This window comes from Thamnophis elegans, chromosome 1 (assembly GCF_009769535.1).
Source record: "Thamnophis elegans isolate rThaEle1 chromosome 1, rThaEle1.pri, whole genome shotgun sequence".
In the NCBI taxonomy this organism is placed as follows: domain Eukaryota; kingdom Metazoa; phylum Chordata; class Lepidosauria; order Squamata; family Colubridae; genus Thamnophis; species Thamnophis elegans.
The window spans coordinates 97,008,288-97,031,071 of record NC_045541.1 but is presented as its reverse complement, the minus strand read 5'-3'; the positions used below and the strand labels follow the sequence as shown (position 1 = coordinate 97,031,071).

At 34.9% G+C, this 22,784-nt stretch overlaps 1 protein-coding gene across 1 annotated transcript in view; it reads left to right on the top strand.

Moving 5' to 3' along the window:
* The window catches only part of NELL1 (neural EGFL like 1), a 532,597-nt gene that overhangs the window by 454,530 nt on the left and 55,283 nt on the right, over window positions 1-22,784 (top strand). The window contains exon 15 of the mRNA XM_032212957.1: window positions 3,477-3,572. Within this exon, the coding sequence (XP_032068848.1) occupies window positions 3,477-3,572 (96 nt within the window). The remainder of the gene's footprint in view (window positions 1-3,476; window positions 3,573-22,784) is intronic.

Here is a 22,784-nt window from a genome sequence, read left to right as displayed (position 1 = left end):
TCTTTCTGTTGTTGCTTTTACTGTTGTGCTGAGAATACTAATTTTCTCCATATTGCAGTACATTGGAACGTTAATTCAATATCATTTCTACTTAGTGATCTCTCTGAGGTTAATAAAGACTTAGTTGTTTTAACTTGGATTTTTTTCAAGTGCTAAGCAATTTAATTTTACTGAGAAAGGAAGACATTTGAACTGAATTAGCTATGCCATCGAGGGAAGTTTTTGTAGCATAACTCATGTTCCATATAGCATTTATTTCTCTTATTCCAATTACAGTGAAACATGTATTCCCATCAGCTAAATGTATCTTTTTGCTTATCAGGCATTTTTTTTGCTTTGATGGTAAAGCTGCACTTTCTCTGACTACCTGAGGCTTCATCTTCTGGGACACTATTCTGAATCAAGGCAAATTTAATCAGCGTGGCTTCTATGATTTCTTTTTAGAGATATAAGATTGACTTTGTAAAAAAGAAAAGTTTCTTAACCAAGCAATCCCCTCCAGCTTCACTTTGCAATAGTTTGACTCTACCATCTTTCCTTATTTTGATTCCCTACTAGCTACAATATTTCATTTTCCCCAAATAGGCCTAAAATGAGTCAAGTTGGACCATGTTAAGCTAACTAAAAAGTCAACAAGAAATATCTGAATCATTAACAGTTACGGAAAAGGTTATATAAGTTCCAGAACAGACTAAAGATTAAAAACTGGTCCAAATAGTTTCTAGTTAGAAACTAACCTGATAACTGCCATGGATTAAATTAAAAGATTCATGTTTTTAGTAAAGGATTGACTATTTCATTCAAAAGGCAAAAAAATATTTAAGTTAAAAATATAAAAATGTATATATTATTGTAAGAGTTTCGTATAAAATGTTAATTTGTTAAAATGACTTGGTCAGAAATTTGGGACCTCGGTTCATTAAAAAAGGTGGGATTAGATTAGTCATATACAATATGTTCGAAATTTGCTATGAAAGTAGGCAACTAGCTATAAAAAAACTTTACAATGAAGATCGGAGATTGCAACTATCATGATTTTAGACTGAATATTATTTATTTTTTTAATCTCTTAAACATATTTCTATGCAACTGCAATCAAAGAAACCCTTGTCAGAAAAGAATAAGAATCAAACATGCTTAATACAAAAAAAATAAAAATAAAATAAAAACACAGTGGCACTACAATTATATAAAAAGGACAGAATAAAAAAGATAGGAAAATCCCGGCGGTCCACAAAATTTTCAACAGTTTTCAAATATAACCCAAAAGGGAACTGCTTCTTCTAAAGCAGGCCTGTCAAACTGTCAGCCCACAGGCCAGATGTGTTACATGCAGTCCATACCCATCCCACCATTTTTTACAAAGGCAAAAAAGTCATGGCACGTCATGTGACACGTTCAAGTTTGACGCCCATCTTCTAAAGATAAATGAGATCATTCAAGATTCTTTCCTCAAAACGGTCAGAACCACACTAACATGGGCTATTTTGAGAAACTATAACAAGGTAATTTTTTATGTAGCAATAATTTTAATTCAACTTTGTGTAGATCTCATTTTAGTTCCTTGTCTTTTTTCCTACCATTATTTTCTTTCTTACCTTTCTTGTCTTTCATTTTATTTTTTTAAAGGTTATTCTAATTAATTAATTAATTGAAACAAAAAAAGAGGTACCTCATGGTACTATTTGTTCTGCTCACCTATGAGCAATTGCAAATTAAGATTGAAGCCTGAAACAATTTTCATTTTTACGTATTTATGCTGAAGGACTTTTTCTATTTTCAAGCACTTTCATATCCTCTGTAGCTGTTATTTGGCAATGCTCCTGCGATTGCAGGATGCATGTGAGATTATGTTGTCAATTCTGATTCAAAAGCCATTCTTTAAATATTCATTATAGTTTCTCTTACATAGCCCACAAGGTGTCTTATGAAATGTAGCACACAGAATATGATTTACATTGCTTATACAATAAGAATGTGTCATTGTAGGTGGTTCTTGGCAAGTTATTCACAGTATTTCCAGTGATATCCAGAAAGGAAGATGTTTGATATAAATTCATGGCCTTCTTTCTCTTATAACAAAGATGTCTACACAACAAAACCTACTTTCAAACAAATATTCAAAGTAATTGTTATTTTGTCCTGCTTGGATTTCATGCTACCATAGTAATAGTAGAACTGTGTGAGTCTCCCTTATTTATTTATATTTTTGTCATGTTTATGTAGTATATATTGGAGGTGGTGACCCTTTGAGAGCTATATGCAAGGAAATTTAATTTTAATGTATGTCAATTAGTGAACATTTAAAGTGACAATAAAGTTATTCTAAGTCTAAGTCTATTGAAATGTTACTAGAGCTGTATACAATTAAACCATGGCAAAAGAGCAGACCTATTAAGGCAGGAAATATTAAATGGGCTTACATTTACATTTATTTGTCACAAGTATGTGTTCTTCAGGTATTCATAATTCTAAGTGTGCAACTAAAATAAACTTTTGGCTTTTGGCTTTACGTCCTTTAACTATTTTCCAATGATGAGGTGTCAGTTCTGAACAGGGGCTTTAACTACATTTATTCAGAGGTTCTAACTACATTCATTCAAGCATCGTTTACTAAACATAGGTCTAGAGATCCTACTTTGTATAGAAGTCTAAGCATGAATGTGTCCAGTTAAATATAGTTTTATCATGGAAAAAATCTATGCGGTTGGTAGGAGTTCTTAACAACTTGTTGATACATAACCAATCAATCAGACAAATATATTTACAATTCTGTTCAAAATGAAGCTGAGATGATCAGGTACAGAAGGAAAAGGGCAAGTACATTGGGATCATCCTTTTACTGTCACATTTTGAAAGACTTAAAATATGTAGTCGTTGTGTGTTCAGTCTCTTTAAACACATTCAAAAGCTCACATATGTCTTTTTCCATGTTATGTTATTATCTTACTGCCTTCAGAACTTATTCCATTAAAACAATTGATTCATAAGATACAGAGGGATTTATTTTAATCAATACTTTATGTAACTCTCTAAACCCAACCTATATTACAGAGATCTTACTGTGGAGTAAAACAAAGGGTAATCCTTAATTAGACTAGCTTAGTTCCTAGAAAAAAGTGGATTATGTCATCATTGCAGTACTAATACTACTATTATTCCTTCTGCAAATTTTCTCCATATTTTCAGTAGTTATTGAAAGCATTCAAATGCAATTCTATCTTTGTAATGACTGTGACTAGGCTTAGTTCCAAATTGTTTTGTTTTATCCCATTAATACCCTTGCCAAATAATCCTGAACTTTTTGCTTTTGTTAATTTTCTATATGGCTTTCTGTTTTTCTCCCTATTGAAAGGTTATTTGAACTCTGTTTGTCTTTTAATAAATTGTACTTCACCTCTTTCTGGGTTATAAATACCATACACGTCCCTGTTTTATTGTACAATGCAACAATTAAATGATGCTTTCCTTTTCAGCGTTCTGTGAAGAAGGATGCAGATATGGTGGGACATGTGTTGCCCCCAATACATGCGCCTGTCCTTCTGGATTCACAGGAAGTCATTGTGAAAAAGGTAATACTCTAATTTTCTGCAAATAATTTTCTCTGACTTAAAAATTGCAATTACATATCATTTATATTATTTCAGTTTTTTCCTTTTACTTGCATCAAGCAAACTTATGCCCAAGTTTAACATAAAGCAATAATTTTCCACATGTATTATGTAAATTTGTAGGAGCAGACTAGGTTTCCTAACTTGCAGAATTGGAGGAGGAATACTGTGAGGCAGGAATACTGGAAATTATAATGTCAAAATATCTGGTGTTGCAAAATTGGGGAATTAAATAGATAGATGCATGTTACTGCTCATTTTTTATTGAAAGTAATTCAGTGATAACCATCTAAATGCATATATTGTCAAAAAGGTTGAAGAAAAATGGAGCCAATGTGACACAAAGTATTTGTATAAACTGATCATAAAAATTAAGTAGAAGCAGTTGGATAGTATTCTTTACAGGGTCATAGGGTGCCAGGACAGCGAAGAAGAATGGAATAATGGCTATAAAGATCCTGGATAATCAAGGGTTTTTTGTATGTTGCAGAATACAAAGAAATTCATCTTCATCATGAAATGTGTTTGTACATTGCCTTTCTGTAAGCCCAATATTCAAAAATCTCTATGTACAAATGACAATGCACATCAAAGACCAACACTTGTGCAATAACTATAGAACAACCAACAGGCCTTCAGTAAAAATTAAATATTTCTAATTAGGTTCTAATAAGAATTAGGCAATGAACTCATTGGAAAAATGTATGAAAGAATAAAACTGAAACATCTGTCAATAAATGTTGTATAAATTACTAAAAACAAGAACAGCCTTAATCAAACTGCATTTAATAAATCATAACTAGCTGCTTGCCATCAGTACCCATTCCCAATTACTTAGTATTTTAATACTATTACTCTTGATATATCTAATAAATAGTAATTAAAACACCTGATGGTCACACATGAATAATAAAGGCAAATCAAGTTGAAATAGAAAATTAGGTGCACTCACAACAATTCAAATATTGGCTTGCATTTTCCAAAGCCACATAGGGATAAGACTGAGGCATAATTTCTTAACAATTAAAAAAAATACTAATGATACCAGACAAAGATTTCCTAAGCCATCACAGGCCTCTTATCTCAAGCTCGTTCATAATATTATTTTTTATTAGTTTATATTATAAAATACAAAAATACAAAAACAAAAAATAGAAAAAATACGGGAGAGAAAAGGGAAGGGAAAAGTGCAGAAAAGAAAGGAAAAAGAAAGAAAAGGTGTGGACTTCCAACTCCCTTTGGTGCAGTAGAATAAGAAAATAATATTAAATCTCAACTTTTATTTTTCCATAATACTAAAACTAGCCCTTTCTATAACAACAAACCTATCTAATTGGAAAAACCCAAAATCAAAGTTTCATTTTTTTCCTCAAGCACAAAGTCCAAAAGCAGTTTCCAAGTAGAAACACAGCTGGTTCAGAATATTAAAAGAAGAATAAGTATTTGATTTAAGCAGCTACTAACTTTGTAGATGGACTGTTTCCTGTTGTGTGTATAGGGAGGAGGGACATATTCAAAACATCCAAATCTAAGATTTTGCAAATCTAGGGTTTGCAGTAAAAATGTATCAACCAATCAGATACTCTTCTCCGCAAATTGACTAACTATAACTTGCTATAAAAAAAAATAAAGTCATTGGACAAAGCAGCACATTTCCATTGTGAAATAGCAACATACTTGAATAGAGACAACATGAGATGGTACAGAGCTGTTTTTGATCCAAAATGTAGTATAGTTAGATAACTCTTCTGCTTTGCAAATTGCATTTTAGATAGTCCTTGACTTACAACCACAATTGGGACTGGAATTTCTATGGTAAGTCATTAGGGTTGTAAGTCAAGTGGGACCTGATTTTGGTAAGCAAACACATTGTCCAGGGCTGTCAAACTGCTCGCCCATGGGCCAATGCGTCATGGGCTGGCCACAACAATGTCCAGCATAGCAAAGGGTGAAAGAATCCTGATACGTCATACGATGTCACTATGACGATGTGAGTTTGACATCCCTGACATAGTCTTTAAACAATGTAACTGCCTCAATGGGCAAATCAGAAAACACTATGTGGTGCTGGATATAGCTACAGTATATGAGGGATTGTCTCTCTGCCATTGTTTCAATCTGTCCTGTAAGATTAGATAAACATGCTTTGATAAAATAAAATATATAATCATTAGGGAGGGGAAGGAAGGCAGATAAGTTCTAAATAGTTTACACATAAATACTACAACAATGGAAGCTAATTAAACCTGCTCTTTCTGCCCTGATTAGCTAAGAAATGATTAAATAACACATAGTGGCTCAACTGAGGGTTTTGAAGTAGATGGGTTGCAAAAAATGTGGCTCTGAGTTTCTTGATCTAAATAACAATGATGGTAATATAGAGAATTTTAAAGGTTAACAAAATATTTTTCTAATTGGATGAAACAATGGAGGAAACATACATTGCATAATAGTAAGGGCTACAGTGCCCTGTAAACTACCACTACTCAAGGCATTTCACTGACAGATTAATACCACTGTTTGGAAGTGCCCTGAGTGGAAAATTCATTCCTAATTTTATATTTCAGAAAGGGAGAGATGAGGGAAGTTTCAAAAGAAGATATATATCGAAAAGATACTTAGTGAATTTCTATGAAGAAAACACAGAAATTCAGAAATAGCTGTGCAAATAAGAACAATACATTATTACCATGCAGAAGCAAATTATATTACTTAAGATCTAAATACAGTGAATCCTGAAATAGTGGTGTTACAAGAGACATTTCTCTCCTCTTCTTCCCAATGTCTTAGTACCATTATTACTACAGTATATTACTAGTAATACTATTACTAGTCTTACTAACGATTTCTTGGTCAGTTCAATTCAGTTCTGTTATTTTTTGAGAAACAGGTTTATTGAGCATAGTGAATTTTAATACAGGTAGCCCTCGACTTACAACAGATCATGATCATTCAAAGTTCCTGGAACAAGTGACTTATGACCATTCGTCACACTTATGACCATTGCAGCATTCCCTTGATCACATGATCAAAATTTGGATGCTTTGCAACTGCTTCATATTTATGATGGTTGCAGTGTCCCACGGTCATATGATCAGCTTCTGTGACTGCAAAGTCAACGGGGAATCAGATTCACTTAACAACCATCTTACTAACTTAACAACTGTAGTGATTCACTTAACAGCTGTGACAAGAAAGGTCATAAAATGACTGCAAAGTCAACGGGGAAGTCAGATTCACTTAACAACCATCTTACTAACTTAACAACTGTAGTGATTCACTTAACAGCTGTGACAAGAAAGGTCATAAAATGGGGCAAAGCTCATTTAATAAATGTTTCACTTAGCAACATAAATTTTTGGATGAATTGTAGTCGTTGAGGACTACCTGCAACTTACTCATTAGTTTTGCATGATGCTCCTCGATTAATGTCAGTGCAATTTGTTTGCCTGGCATATGAAGTCAATCAAGCAAGAGCTATATTATGAATGGGTATTACATGATGCAAATTTAGGAATGAGCTTCCTAATCAAGGTGATTCAATTGGGTGTATAGTTTTGGCACTAGTGCTTCTACATTAGCTTCCCACTTGATCATCATGCAATCTATTATAAATCGTTAATCAATGTATCAGTTTTTACTCTGCAGCCCTTTTCTGGAATGTTTCAAGAGGCACGTTGGGAACTTTGACTTACAGTTCTGTCTTTCTTGGTTTGTGTTATTCAGTCAGGAACTTTTGACTCAGTTGATTGAAGGATAAGGCTTTAATTAATTATGTGGTCCTTTACTGCCACTCTCAGTTATAGCAATGCATCTTTGACCAAATTAACCAACTACATACTAAGATATAAAAACTGACTTTTTTTAATAACCAGCTTTAATAAAGTAATCAAAAGACACTGTTTTTTCCCCTCCACTACTCCAAATTATGGCTAGAAAAGGTCCAATCATCTGTTATTTTATACGAAGGCATTAGTAGTGGCTGAATAGGTATGGGGAAATCATCTGTTTTCAGTGCCATCTAATATTTGCTATACTGTGTTTAAAAATATCCTTTCCAGTAACTCAAGGCTATTCTCTAGGCATTATATGCAACAGTAGACTATTTATGTATGGCCATGCCCAGAAAAGCAAAAAACATCATGATATGTCATGATATGTCACATGACATGATCTAGTTTGACACCCATGATCTAGGGGTTTTCCTAGTAATTACCTGAAAGTGTTTTATTTTTCAGAAAAAGTGTAAAGTAAACTTGTAGCAGTTAAAAATCACCACCCAATGGATCCTGAATTTATTTTGTAGGATGACAAATTTGGGATTTATGAAAGATACAGAAGTGATAAAATTAGGCTTAATGGGGATTTAGTGGTTGCATAACACTCATGTTTTATTTGTTTATTTTTGTTATGAATGGGATACAAAGTGAAATGTTATTGGACTTAAAACTCAATTGTGCCATGCTCTTAGGAGAACAATTTGCCAGAGGAAATTGTAATTTAGTGGAATTAATAGAACACTAAAGTTAACTTAAGCTTGTGTTTTGGTACAGTGCCAAGGAAAGTTTACTGAATGTAAGGGGATTGTGAGAAAATTTTGTGTCATAAAATAAAGGTATATTTACTTTCTTATGGTTTTCTCTAAAATGCGACATCATTGGGCATTTTATATAGATATAGCAAGTTCTACTTTTGTGGTGGATTGGAGGACCTGTAGTCTTGCTCCTTGATAAAGAGCATAGAAAAACAGAACCTTCCAATTCCAAATCCACTGTTATTTTTAAGGCCTCTCCTTTGTTGTTGTCATCATTTTTTCAACAGCAAATACATTCCCCATCATCCCTTTTGGCATCCTATATTCTTTAGGTTTTATTGTGGCTTCAGTGGCTCCATCTATTTCTAGCCAATTAAAGATTAAGTGACAAAACTGAAAATGTCAAGGCATCTAATAGATAACTAGCTTTTACTATGCGACAACATCACTGAAGGCAAAGTATGCTATTAATTTTTCTCCACATTTGTTCTGAATGCATGCAGCAGGGTTGACATTTTGATATATGGTGTAGTTATGGTTTTAGCACAGCAAAAAAAAGATGTTGGCCTTTCCCTCTTGTTTGCCATTTCTCTGTCAGTTTCACACACAACCCTTCCACATTCAGGTCCCATTCTAATCCATGTAGTTTTCAATTTGAAGAAAAAAACGAATACCTTCCCCTGGAGACATTTGACTTAGACTAGACTAATTGATAGTTCCTTAGTATACTTCATTTTAGGCCACTCCAATAGGAGTCATCGATACACTGAAAACTGTACTCTTTATTGAATTAATATAAAATAAATATATAAACAATACATATCTCCCCCCAATTTTTTAAAGCAGCAAACTCTGAAAAAATTAAGATGCTCTGCTACTCCTTATTTATTGAATTATTTATTATTATTATTCCAAGGTTGAGACTTTTGTAAAACAAAAAGGTTTCAAAACAAAGAAGGCATATTGGATTTCAAGCATAAATATTGTAATATTTTACTTGATAATTCTCTTACCTATTATGCCTTTCTGTCACATTGCATAGTTTACTGAATATATAAAGAGCTGCTATTGTTCACCAGCCATCAATTCACTGTTTGTAAGAGACACATATACTGTATTAAAGGATAACCAGTTCAAGTGCTAATTGTGAAATATTTGAAAAGAAAATGCATCTTGGATCTATAATCAGGATATTTGTGTAGGAGGAAGTATTCAGGATGCAAATTAAATCAAGACTATTTCATTCCTTTAAACTCTGAGTTAGAAACTAAATGGCCTTTTAGATCTGAAACTGGAAAATTAATTATATGCACCAGAACTCTTCCTTAAGACATAATGGAGACAGGTGTGGGTTGACCACCATCATAAAAGGTTAGTGGGACTATAAAGCTTATATGTGGAAATAAATATAAATCCTTATTTGAGTCTCTGAAGTTTGAACAAAATTAAAGCCTCCTAAAGTCCCTCAGGCAAAATGAATCAAATAACACTCCAAGAAAAAAGAGAATTCAAATATTAATTTGATATTATTCTTATGCAATAAGGAAAGTTATCCACATTGATTCCTTGCTTAGCCAGCTGATTAATACTACAGTTTTCCTTGTATACATTTAGACTTTAATCCAATAGAGCTCAGTGGGCTTATTCCAGGAAATTCAATGTAGCTTTAATGTTTACTATTACTTAAGTGCAGCAATTATTCCTTTCAGTGTTCAGTTATCTATTAAATAAATTGTGTATCACAGAATATAGCATAGATGGAAGAGCTTTCATGTGAAAGAGTAAAATTTTCTTTTTTTATTTGGTGTTTCTGAATTGCTCGTCTTTTATCTCCATCAGTCTGCTCTTTAGGAATGATACTCATCTGTCTTTTGAATGAGACATAAAATGAAGGCCCTAAACACTTGTGTTTCAATGGAACTTAGATCCAATTCCAGCTTTGGTGATTACTTTGCTTGACTTTCCTTGCAGTTTCAGTGTTCACTTCTTGACTTAAAGTGTTGTATATTGCTACTGGCACACAAAGTGATTGAAACAATTTTACCCTGGGGGTATCTGCATTTTAGCCATTGGTAGAAAAAAATGACTCATATCTACTTACAGTAATTTGATAGGAGAGTTATTCTGCTAAACTCTATATGAAATATTGTCTCACCGGCCCTATTTTTTTTAAAAAAAACAACATGTGTAATTTATTTTCTGCTATTACTGTTTTCATTTTGCATTTATTGGTAATACATGTAGCAATATAATCAACTTTATATATTTTTGCCCCTACTTTTATTATTCAGATGGGTTGCAGCATTAAAAAGCAATAATAAAACTACAATAATTTGGTTAATATATAACATGAACTTAATGGCAATCAACGAATGGCAAATTAAAATCACTTTAGAGTGGAAATGTCTACTACAATACAATGTTTTACTTGACTGGGAAGGAATCAGATTTTTCCTGAGAATGTGTTCAATTTTCTGTGTTCTATAGGAGATAAAGACTTTTCTTAAGTTTCAGCAGATAATGGCATGAAAAAGGCTTCAAAAGTAGAAATGTGAAGTCAGGGAAGAAAAAAAAACCTGAAAAATAATTGAGTGCAGGATGGCGAGATGTTTTTTTCTAAGGGATATTATCCAGCTACTCTAATGTAAAAAATTAGATAAAATACTAGACTGGGTAAACTGCATTTTATACACACAAAATGATAGGGTGAAGATGCTTTTAAAAGAAAATTTACACATGCACACACATACACGCACACACACACACACACACAGAGTAATCCTTAATATTGTGGCTGTATGAATGGATGTAAATAAAGAAAAAATTAAAGATGAGTTCAGTACTAAGATACAGCTTGCCAGCAGAATTAGCTGCCAATTGCACATCAAAAAAGACAACTCCTCTCTCCTTTTTTTCCCCCCTATTGCTGGTGGATATAATGCCATATTGTAAATAAAAAGCCAACCAAAATTTCTTTATATAATTTGTTGTTATATTATATTTGGCACAAGGCTGAAAAAAACTCAAAATACAAAAGTAAGGCATAAATAAAAAGTTAAAAAATTGGTCCTGGGTGCCAAATAAATTTAGAATATATTATAGACTATTTTGAGAATTTTCATTCTCTGGGTAAGAGTGTGTGTGTGTGTGTGCGCGCGCGTGAGAGAGAGAGAGAGAGAGAGAGAGAGAGAGAGAGAGAGAGAGAGAGAAATTATCTGACTGTTTGCAATGCTTTCTGACCTTAGCATACAAAACAAATGTTGTGTGCATAGTTTCCATTAATTAATCTCATTATATTCAGTAAGATAAAGTTTTCAGTCAATGTGATCTGGGATTGCAGTCTAATGCTCTGGGGTTGAGGTATTGTTTTGCTCTTGCATAGATATTGTGCTGTTCAGACAGTCTTGGTAGCAATGTATCTGGGGATTTTTAACAATTAAAAACAATTCCCCATTCCAGCCAAGGCTTTATAGAAAGAGAATTGCATCACTACACAGTTGAGTTCCACAATTGTGTATTACAAGCTAAAAGTAAAACTGTGTGAAAAGTCAGAAGTGCCAGAATTGTACTTCTAAAGAATTGTACTTTTAATTTTACTCTGTGATCCACTTGGAATCAGACAGCTAAGTTGGTGGCGTGTGATATTCATGGAACTAGGGCTGTTTAGCCTGAAGAAGACTGAGGATGGGTATGATAATATTGGTCAAATACCTGAAAGTCTGTTTCCCCTGTTCTCTATCATTTCAGATTATAGGACACCAATTAATGTATTTACATGAAGGCAAACTCTGACTGAATGTTAGAAAAAAATAATAGTGGGACCAATGTCAGTTTAGATGGTGAACTCCTTGTTCCTGGATACATTCAAATGGAGGCTGGATAGCAGTCTTTGGGGATATTTTAATTTGGATATACTAAGCAGATTGTTGACCTAAATGACACCATCTCTTTTCATCAAAGTAAAAGGATCTTTTTGGTCCTCATAACAAATAACTTGGTACTGCCTTTTTAAATTAAGTCATATCATAGTATCCATAGGATTGATTAGCTATAGCAGTGTTGGCAAACCCTTTCGGTATCCAGTACCAAAACTGGAGTGTGCACATACACGTAGGCATGCCAGAAACCAAAAGAGCAGGTCCCTGGAGCATGTGGGCATGAGCACTGGAAACTGGAAGAGCAGCTGCCCAGCAGCTGTTCATGTGTGGGAGTGCCAGAAGCCAGAAGAGCAATTCTCTGGCGTGCATGGTCACCCGGTTCTGGTTTCTGGTGCTCCCATGCACCCACGAAGACCAAATGGCCGGTGCACATGCACGCGCCGGAAGAGCAACAGTTGATGTCTAGTGTGCCCAGAGAAATAGTTCTGTCTGCCACTTCCAGCACACATGCCATAGGTTTACCATCACAGAGCTATAGGATAGATTGACAGAGAAGTATAACCACGGAAATTTAATTTTGAATGTACGTCTTCTACTCCTCCTTTAAATCTCCAAGTTTTTTTTATAAAGACACTAATCATGACACACAAAAACAGTTGTTGTGAATGATTTCCCTTGATGAACATTTGGTTACTAGAGTGCTACTGGAAATGGCCTACTTCAATTCCCTTTGACTACAAGTAGTTGTTCAAAGTTACTTTAAAAAAATGAGGGAACAGTCAGACTTTGGATGAGGAGAATTGTTCCGCTGCAAGTCTCTACTGCATTAGAGATACAGTTGGAAAAAATAATAAGAAATAACATTTTGCACAATTAGAGCAATACAATGACTGAATTTATTGCCTTTTATTTTTCATATTCATAACTTCTTGATAAAAAATATACCGGTAGTTGATTTTTCTGTTGATATTTTTTTAATCATCAAATGAGAGATGAGAGTGCTGTGCTACAAATTACCTATTACCTATTGGGCATTTTTCCTCCTGCTTTAACAGGGAAGAATTTTTTTTAAAAAAAACCATGTAGATTCGAAGGCAATTGCAAACCACTTCTAGAATACTGCCAAGAAAACTGCATGAATGCACTTATCAAGAGTTGAACTCAGTTTGATGGCAGCTTTATTATCTTTATGGAATTGAGTAGTTCATAGGCATATTTACAAAGGAATAAATCTCACTGAACTCAGTAGCTAGTACCAAGTTTTAGCAGAATAGTCTGCTAATAAGAAATGACATTGGTTTCTGCATTCTGTATTCTCTTAACTTATAGGAAAAAAATAGAATGAAAAATAGAAATAATTGTTCTTGGTATGTTCTCAAAGGCATTTTTTAAAGAGGCAACTGGAGTGGTTTTTACTGTTTTTTGTTCAAGAAGAACAAACTGTTTCATTTCTCATCCAAGACATTATGATGGCATGGTGGGGTGTGGGGAATAGAAGGATAGGTAATGGCAGTTGAGACTGGATGATGATGATGGGATTCACACCAGGTGGTAGTAGAGGAATCGAAGGATTGTATTTCTTTGCAGTCATCTGGTTGTTAGCATTCTCCCTGAGAGCTCTTGAAGCCACTTGAGGGGTTTGCCTTTGACCCCATAGTGACAATAGTAGTGACATAATATTCGTGTACAGAAGTAACTGAGAGACAGGATACATACTACAACAGCACAACATGATGGTAAATACATAAGTGAGGGCAGAAGTATCTTCAGCAAGAAAATGTTCAAAAGGCAGGAAGATGTTTATTATCATTTCCAGATAGCTCAAGCTGATTATGCTAACAAAATGGAATAATAGTGGTGTGTGTGTGTCTCTCTCTCTCTGTGTATGTGTATATGTGTGTATATATATTTATTGTGTCACAACCCCTGGTATGCCCAAATATGGGAGGAAGCATACTGTTTCCTTTCTCTGTCTATCGGCTCATTGCAAGAGACAATCCAGGCAGAAAGCCATTATTTTTAATGTTGCCTTTTTTGTTACATACAGCACAAATGCAACACACACACATACACACACACATACAGACAGACACACACACATACGTATTTGCATAAAGTAAGGGAAAACTGTACTTTTCATAATAAACCCACCATGTAGTATCTCTGTGATACTCTGAGGTAATAACACTTATTCAAAGAAAAGAATAGAAGAAACCTTTGTAATATTGAGGGTGGAGATTCATTCTCCAAGGTTGTGGAATGATTTTTGAATGTTTGTTACCAGGCTAGAAAACATCTTCAGCAGAATTTAGGAGATGTCAGTGTTCTGCAGCGTCTTGTGATGATAATGTCACATCAGGTGAGGGTCATATTAGGTAAGGGTCTTGTGATGGGTCAGGTGTGGGTTGTATCAAGTGAGGATTTTGTGGGTCACATAAAGTGAGGGTCTTGTGACGGGGAGGTCATGGCAGGTGAGGTTCATTGGGAGATCAAGTGGTGGTTTAAGGGGTTGCATGGGTTGGTTGAGCTGTCACTGATTGGAATTTGTAGTTGATTTGAACTCTGAGGGATTTGTAGGCTAGTTATAGGTTGATGTGTCTATTGATGGAATTGCTTGTGGAATACCAGGCTTCGATAAACTCGTGAGTGTGGTGGGTGCTAGTGTGGCCAATGATTCTTGAATTGCTCCAATTGAATTGATGTTATTCAGTGTCAGGGTGAATAGAGATTAGGGATTTGGGACCATATTTGACTGCCAGCCGGAGTTTGTGGATCCTGCTTTTTAATTGAAATCATTGTGGTAAAGCATTATCCTTTGCTGAAACTAGCAAAAGAAATTATCAGCCATTTCCATTTTCCACCATTTCATTTCTATATTAATCTATTTGGTTAGATTATGAAAAGGTAGTTTCAGTGTTCATTAAAAGAGATGGGGATAATTAAAAGTGAAGGAAACCATTCTTTTAGCTTTCATATAAACAGGGCTATTTTTGAAACTGGCTCAAATATTTGAATGCAGCACCATAGCAATGTGATGCAAACTCAAGCTTTCTGATACATGTATTGTGACATCACTCACATATACCAAAGGAGTGAAGGTTGTGTCAAAATAGCATGAAACTGCTTTTATTGTTTTGCTTTGTTTTATTTTTTATTTTTTACAAAAATGCTGGGTCTTATGGATGCCTTGGCATACAAGGCAAAATGTCACAGGAGCTAGAGGTTTAGATTCATCCAACACATCCAAACAATGATTATTCTCTAGAATTCTATAGAAATGGCTTGAAATGTTGTAAAATGTAAAACAAATAGTTGAGGCTGCATTATTTTTGCTTTCTGCTGCATTGAAAAAATTCATCAGTTTTTGTCTGGATCTTTGTACTCTTTCTTCTCTCATTTTTTTATTTTTTTCCCCTTATTTGTTTCTCTTATAATAAAACATAATAAAATGTATAGCAAAAATAATAATTGTTCTTTATGTCAGTTATTTCCTGAAGCAGTTTTGTGAATGCCCGCATTCTTTGAGGTGAGGATGATGCTACCAGAGGAAAGGAGCTTCTTAGTAAAAACAGTAAAATGCTTAGTAAAATGCTCAAGTGGAGGTTCTTAGTGGAGAACAATCCGTTATGTGAATGTGGAGAGACACAGAGCCCTGCGCATCTGTGGGTATAGTAGCTATTATCAGAAATATGTACCGTTAATGACTTATTTTTGGCCAACAACAAAGCCAAGATGGTGGCTTCATTCTGGCAGTTTAAAGTTTTATCTCGACAGAAGAAAGAGTAGTAGTAGTAGTAGTAGTAGTAGTAGTAGTAGTAGTAGTAATAGTAGAAGTAAGGCAAAGGTTCCCTTCGCATATATGTGCTCGTTGTTCCTGACTCTAGGGATGGTGCTCATCTCTTTTTCAAAGCTGAAGAGCCAGCACTGTCCAAAGACGTCTCCGTGGTCATGTGGCTGGCATGATTAAACACCAAAGGCACACAGAATACTCTTATTTTCCCATCAAAGATGGTTCCTACTTTTCCACTTGCATTTTTACATGACTTCAAATTGCTAGGTTGGCAGAAGCTAGGACAAGTAGCGGGAGCTCACTCTGTTATGTGGTGCTAGGGATTCAAATTGCCGAAGTGCTAACCTTTCTCATTGACAAGCTCAGCATCTTAGCCATTGAGCCACCACATCCCTAATAGTAGAATAGTAGTATTAGTCTTTTTTTCTGGAAGATTCCTCTAACTAAGCAAACTATGGCAGTCAGATTTTCATAAGCTTTTGTTTTATTCTGTGCTAAAGGTTATCCAAATTTTTAAAAATGCTATCCTTTCTCTTTTTCAAGATGCTTTTGTGTTTCTTTTGCTGTGGTTTTTAACTGCTTTATTGATGGTGGGAAATATTATTAGTGCTGTTATTGTCTGCTTTATTGTTCCTCATCATTTTGTAGCTTTCCTAGCTGACGGTGTTTGTAGATCTGAAAAAGTCCAATGAAAAGGGGCATACACCCATCCATGTGCCCCTCACCCCATGCCGAGACCTGAAGACCAGCTGGCTGGTGGGAGGTGCACACATATGCACAGTAGAGCTGGGGCAATAGCTGACTGACGTGCCCACAGAGAAGGCTCTGCTTGCCACCTGTGGCATGCATGCCATAGGTTCGTCATCTCAGCTATAGACATATCTGGCGGTGACTCAAGGAACATTTTTCGATATAGTGAAATAAATAAACAATACAGTAGGAGTGCAAATATCTGCAAGGTTTTGCATTTCAAAATTGCTTTCTGCTGAGATTACAAAACAAGACCTGTTGACTTTCTACTTTATGGACAGACCTTTTTATATCATGCATGTGAATCTCTGCAATAAATGAATGGAGAAGCTTCTGTGCTTATTCCAGTGCTCTGAACAAATGCCTTTCGGTTACCCTGACAACATTTCATAAAACTATTTTTGCATGACGAACTATATTTGTAAAATGTAATACCTACACTTTAGGGGTATAAGAATATGTCTCGCCTAAGTAATAAGCGATCCTCCATCCTGCAAAGGATTACATGTATTATAGGATATGAGATTGACGGAATCATATATGACTCAGTCCCTATCACTACTATCATTATAAATCAATGTGTTAGATCTTCAACACCAGCATACATTTCTGCATCAATTTGATTTCTATTGAATGAAATTCAAAGGAATTATTAGTTACTATTATTGTAAATGTTTCTTTTTTTCTCTAGCGGAGCAAATGAAAAGATTTTCCAGCCATTTGGTCAAATGTCCTTAAGTCAGTTGAACTATTTCCACCCAATTTTGTTTTTGAAATATCTTATATGTGTTTGTTGTTGATATTTTGCTAATTTAGATTGCATAATTTGATAGTTTTTGAATTAACACGTCTGCTTTGTTTTGTTTTGTCTAATGAAGCAAAAAAGAAGGGGGGGGAGCAGCTATCCAGAATGAAGCTTTCTTCTGTGTAGATAGAGATACACAAAACTGTTTAGCATATGGTGTTATTTTAAATAAGGCACTTGATTTGCCAAATAAATCTTTGTTTATCGTTGCATGTTTACATAAGCCGCCAAGAACATTTAATGAAGGATTTTCAAAAGACAGACATTTTAATACCCATGTCAAGTCTCTCTTATTAATGTTCCAACTGGCATTTTGGCAGTTCCAATGGCCATGTGATAAATTGCTTTGTATGGATTTTTATTGCTTAATGAAAAACTCTTATTTAGAAATTGAACCACTGGTGTGTTTTTCAGCCTAAATAAAGAACTCAATTGTTTGGTTAGATTATTAAACAAAAATAAATGCCAGCATATAATCTCTTGTTTTAGCCCATCATTTGTTTTATCAAGATATGACATTAATTTCATACATATGTATGCTCTTGTTTGGTTTAGCAACTTTATCCAAAACTAAAAAGTATTTTAAAGATCTGAGGCATTTTCTTATTTTTCCCTTTCCATTTTCATATGTGATACTCATCCCAGAATCTTCCAAACTCTACAATCAATGATAGTGGATATCAATTTTTAGTTATAAAATTTATAGATCTTCTAATAATCACAATTTTCACTTACAAAATGTTATAAGATACCTCTGGAATTAAGTTATTCCTTTTTTTCCCATTTGGTAGTTCCTCTTTTCTTTTTCTCCAAAAAGAAAGTAATCTTGGTTATACACATTTTGAGTATATAAAGCAATCAATAATTTCGCAATAACTCATTGGTTTTTTTAATCTTAAAATTCAGGGTAGTTTCAATTTCAAGTGACTTTTTCTGCCATTAAAAAAAACAACTTCAGTTTAAAATCCTAACTATGTAAAAATCTATGTTAACTATATAAGTAGAATACAAAAAAACTCTACAATTAAAAGGTAACAGTTACGCCATGCATTAAATCAGCCTCTATATTTGTAAGAAGCAAAAAGTACAATATTTCTTAAACTGTTATATCTTATTTCTCCAGATATCAAGATCCATATATAGCTGCTAATGTATGCAAATGGGGGTAAATGATTTAAAGTTGTTAACTGCTGTCTTATAACTTTATATGCATCTTTTATTTATGCATATATTATGGGTATATGATAACTTTAGATAGCTATATATTCACATTTATGTTTTTTTATGTATTTAACGTAGGGGTTATAGGCTGTATATGTGTGGCTGAGCTTTTAAAATTAATAAATGATTAATAAATAAAGCAAATAAAAATGTAAAATTCATGGGTTCATATTTGAATGCAGCAGGGAGGCATAGAATTGTCCTATGAAGCTTGGCTACTTATGTAAGGATGATGAGACTACTACAAATGTCTCTGCAGAAGCATATGCTGTGTAACTTCTGTGTGTCCAGTGTCACAAGGACATTGAAGATACATTTTGGGAACTTGAAGGGCTGGTTTTTGAAATTTAGATTATATACGTTCTAAAAGTGGGGGTGGGGGTCATTAAATACAATTGGAGATGGAGTTCAGCTGGGCCCCATAAGGTAATTTTTCTATTGGCTCAGTTTCAAATAATTTGAGTGCTGCCAGTATATAGTGCTGAAGTCTTGTTCTAATGAGCTCCTCTGTGCATTTTCAGCCACATAGCCCCCTATGGGCTTTCCTACTGCCCATAGAATGAAGAACTACCCCCAAGGGTTTGACAAGGGAGACCAGTGCAATGTATATTTTATTCATACATGTCTTATTCAACAGATTTTAGGGGATTGCAGTATATTAACAATTCAGCATTTTCAAAAATTGTATATCTACGAGCAGAACAAAATGTGCTATTTTAGCTGAAAGCTCACCTTATTATCTACATTCAATATACTCAGAATAGTTTATCCAGGTGGCAAAGGAAAAGGCTTGACATATAAATTAAATAATTAAATTAGATTAAGGATGGAAATCCTCAAAATAATTAAAGAAAATATGTTCACACAAAGACACAAACATTTATAACAGAATAACAAAATAATAGTATTGGAAGTACCTTGGAGGTCTTCTAGTTCAGCCCTCTGCTCAGGCAGAAAACCCTACACCACTTCAGACAAATGGTTATCCAATATCTTCTTAAAAACTTCCAGTGTTGGAGCATTCAGAACTTCTGGAGGCAAGGTGTTCCATTGATTAATTGTTCTAACTGTCAGGAAATTTCTCCTTTGTTCTAGGTTGCTTCTTTCCACCCATTGCTTCTTGTCCTACCTTCAGGTGCTTTGGAGAATATTTTGACTCCCTCTTCTTTGTGGCAACCCCTTAGATATTTGAACAGTGCTATCATGTCTCCCCTAGTCCTTCTTTTCATTAAATAGATATACCCACTGGGAAACTGGGAGGTGGAATGACAGTTCAGGAAGTCCAGATTGTTTTGCACCAGATTGTGGTAGTCTTCAAGGACACTGAGAAGGCAGAAATGCTTGGGAATTGAATGTTGATTACTCCAAACACTGCACATTCCCAAAACATCTGCCCATTGGTTGGAGATGGACTGGTCAAGGGGGGAGGGTAGAACTCGGGAAAAACATCTGTATGGTTTCACACAGGAAATTCAGTTCTAGCCTGCCTTTACTACAGCACCCTTTAGTAAAAGAACCTAAGAGCCATGGTGGTGCAGTGCTTAGAATGCAGTACTGCAGGCTAATTCTGCTGACTGCTAGCTGCCAGCAGTTTGGCAGTTCGAGTCTCACTGGCTCAAGGTTGACTCAGCCTTCCATACTTCTGAGGTCAGTAAAATGAGGACCCAGATGGTTGGGAGAAATATGCTGACTCTGTAAACTGCTTAGAAAGAGCTGTGAAGCAGTATATAAGTGCTTAAGTGCTATTGCAATATCACTTCAAGCCAAATGAAGTCAAGGGTCTTTCTTTCTTAAGGGCCCCCCGGCTGGGGCAGCTCTGATATTGATAGTTATTCTTACTGATTAGAAAATTTGTGAGGCAGCTATCTGGATTACCAATAGAGAATTTGGTGGGGGAATAAAGCTATTGAAGGGGTGCAATAATAGGACCAATAGTAGCAAAGTTAATTCCTGCTCATACACATCTCTATTGTCCATATATTTGAAAGGCAAGGTTTACTTCCCAGGAAAAAAACTAACTGATCAAGGACCAATTTCTTGCAGGTTGAATTTTGCATCATGTGAAATAAACAGTTATGTAATTACAGTCCCAATAAATATGAGGATTGTGTTAGTGTTAAGCCAAGTCTCTGAGCTCAGAGCCATAAAGAATACCGCAAAGGATATGTTGAAAAATGGTGGAAAAAAAGCAGCCATGAGTTTAAAGAGCCATGAGTATAGGAAGAAATTTGTATCTTCACATGAGAGAGTGCAACCAGCTGTTTTATATGACTTCTAATTTTGCAGTAAAGATTATTTTCCTTTACCATATATCTAAAAACCTCCATTGAATTTTAGTCTATAAGCCCTATTAAACTACGGTAAGTCAATTGATTGGCAATTGCTGTGAAGATTTTTAAGGAATCCGAGAACTTCATTGCCTTTTCATTATTTACACTGCCATTACATACAACTCCAGGATCTGAATGATGTCTAACAACTCTCTGGGAACCCAGCATAAACAATATCCTCCAGTTTCAAAAGCAAGTAACTACAGAGATGGATCTCCTAGGTTAGATTATGAACCAATTAGCAGAACAGGTAAAACTGTTACAGGTGCATTCCCCCCAGTCTGTGCCAAGGCAAATTGACTCTGTAGTCACAGCTGTACCTCTCTTTCCTTGCTCAACAATCTGAGTAAATGTGCTGCTTGCCTTGTTTGGGGTAAATTGTACATCACCCTGTACAAAGTATAGAGACAAGTTTCCTACTGAATATGGTCATGTAGGAATTGTGGTTAACCTAAGGATTAAAGTTGCTAAATGGGCAGATTAAGACAGCCAGGATTTGGACAAATTTTGTAGTTTAGTTGAGAGAATTCTATTGAGTCCATTATGACCACTGTCTATTATAAGACCTTAGTACAAGAGTAAGCTATTGTGTTTTAGCTCCTAGACCTAGATATGAACTGGACCAGAAGTCTCCCAGTTGAACACACCAAAGACTGAGATCTTCTATATCAGGCATCTCCGAACCTCAGTATTCTGAAAGTGGTTTTCGAGCATGACAGTGCAATTCCCTCACAAGATATCGCTGCTAATATTCCCTCATAATTTCCCCTCGTGATTTCTTCATACAGTTCCTAAAGGCAGTTTAGAAAGTCACTTGCTATAACCTTAGTTTATGAGGCTTAACCTTTAGAGTGTCACCAAATGTCAACCCTGACTTGAAGGTGCACACACACACACACACACACACACACACACACAATTTAAATTAAACCTGGAATAATAAAGATAGCTGTACCTATGGTATATAAGAAATAGAGCAATATATCAGGAAATGTTTTTTTAGCTGCTCTACACATAGAACATTCTGAAATATTTAGTTATGAAACATTGTGATGAACCATCCAGGAAATATTCTTGGAGACACATGGAATGTTCTAGTTAACAATAGAATGTTCTGTGCCTAGAAAACAGACCTTGCACTTTAGTAAAAATTTAACCTCAAGGTGGGTAGTGGCCTTCTGCATTAGCTTTTCCCTTTTTCCTTTAAGAATAGGCTATTATTTTTGCTTGTTTATTACTGATAGATGACATTTGCAAAAGAGCAATGCTAAATAAGGTACTTGAATAAAAGACAGCATCTAATGGAGTCTGCTTTTTCCATTGATCTTCTAGGTTTGATTTCAAAGTACCAAAATTATGAAGGATTAAAATTTTATTTTTACCAACATTTATCTTTTCCAGTACAAAGAAGTCATCAATTATTTTTAAAGTGGCATCTACATTTACAAGCATATAATATGAAGCATATTCATATAATATGAAAGAAAAGGGATAGAGCAAACGGGAGTATAAAGAATGGGTAAATGAGCAATAAAACCAGGCAAACGTTTATTGTAGAATATATCTTCCTTACAACATTGTTAGAAGCAGACTTGTTCGTATAGTTCCTACTGCTTTCTTGATCCAATTTCTCCCATTGGCACATTAAAGAGGCCCAAACAATCCCAGTAGCTTACTCATATGTTAAGTCAGCCAAACAATGCCTCCCCAAGGATAAGCTCTCCTCATTCATCTCCAGCTTTTCCAAGCAAATAACCTCACATAAGCTCTGCCAAATCCTTCTTCATATTTGATGCAGTGCATTAAGATTATTATTGCTGCCAGCACAATGGAAGCCCATCAACTGACAAGCTCGCAACATGGTG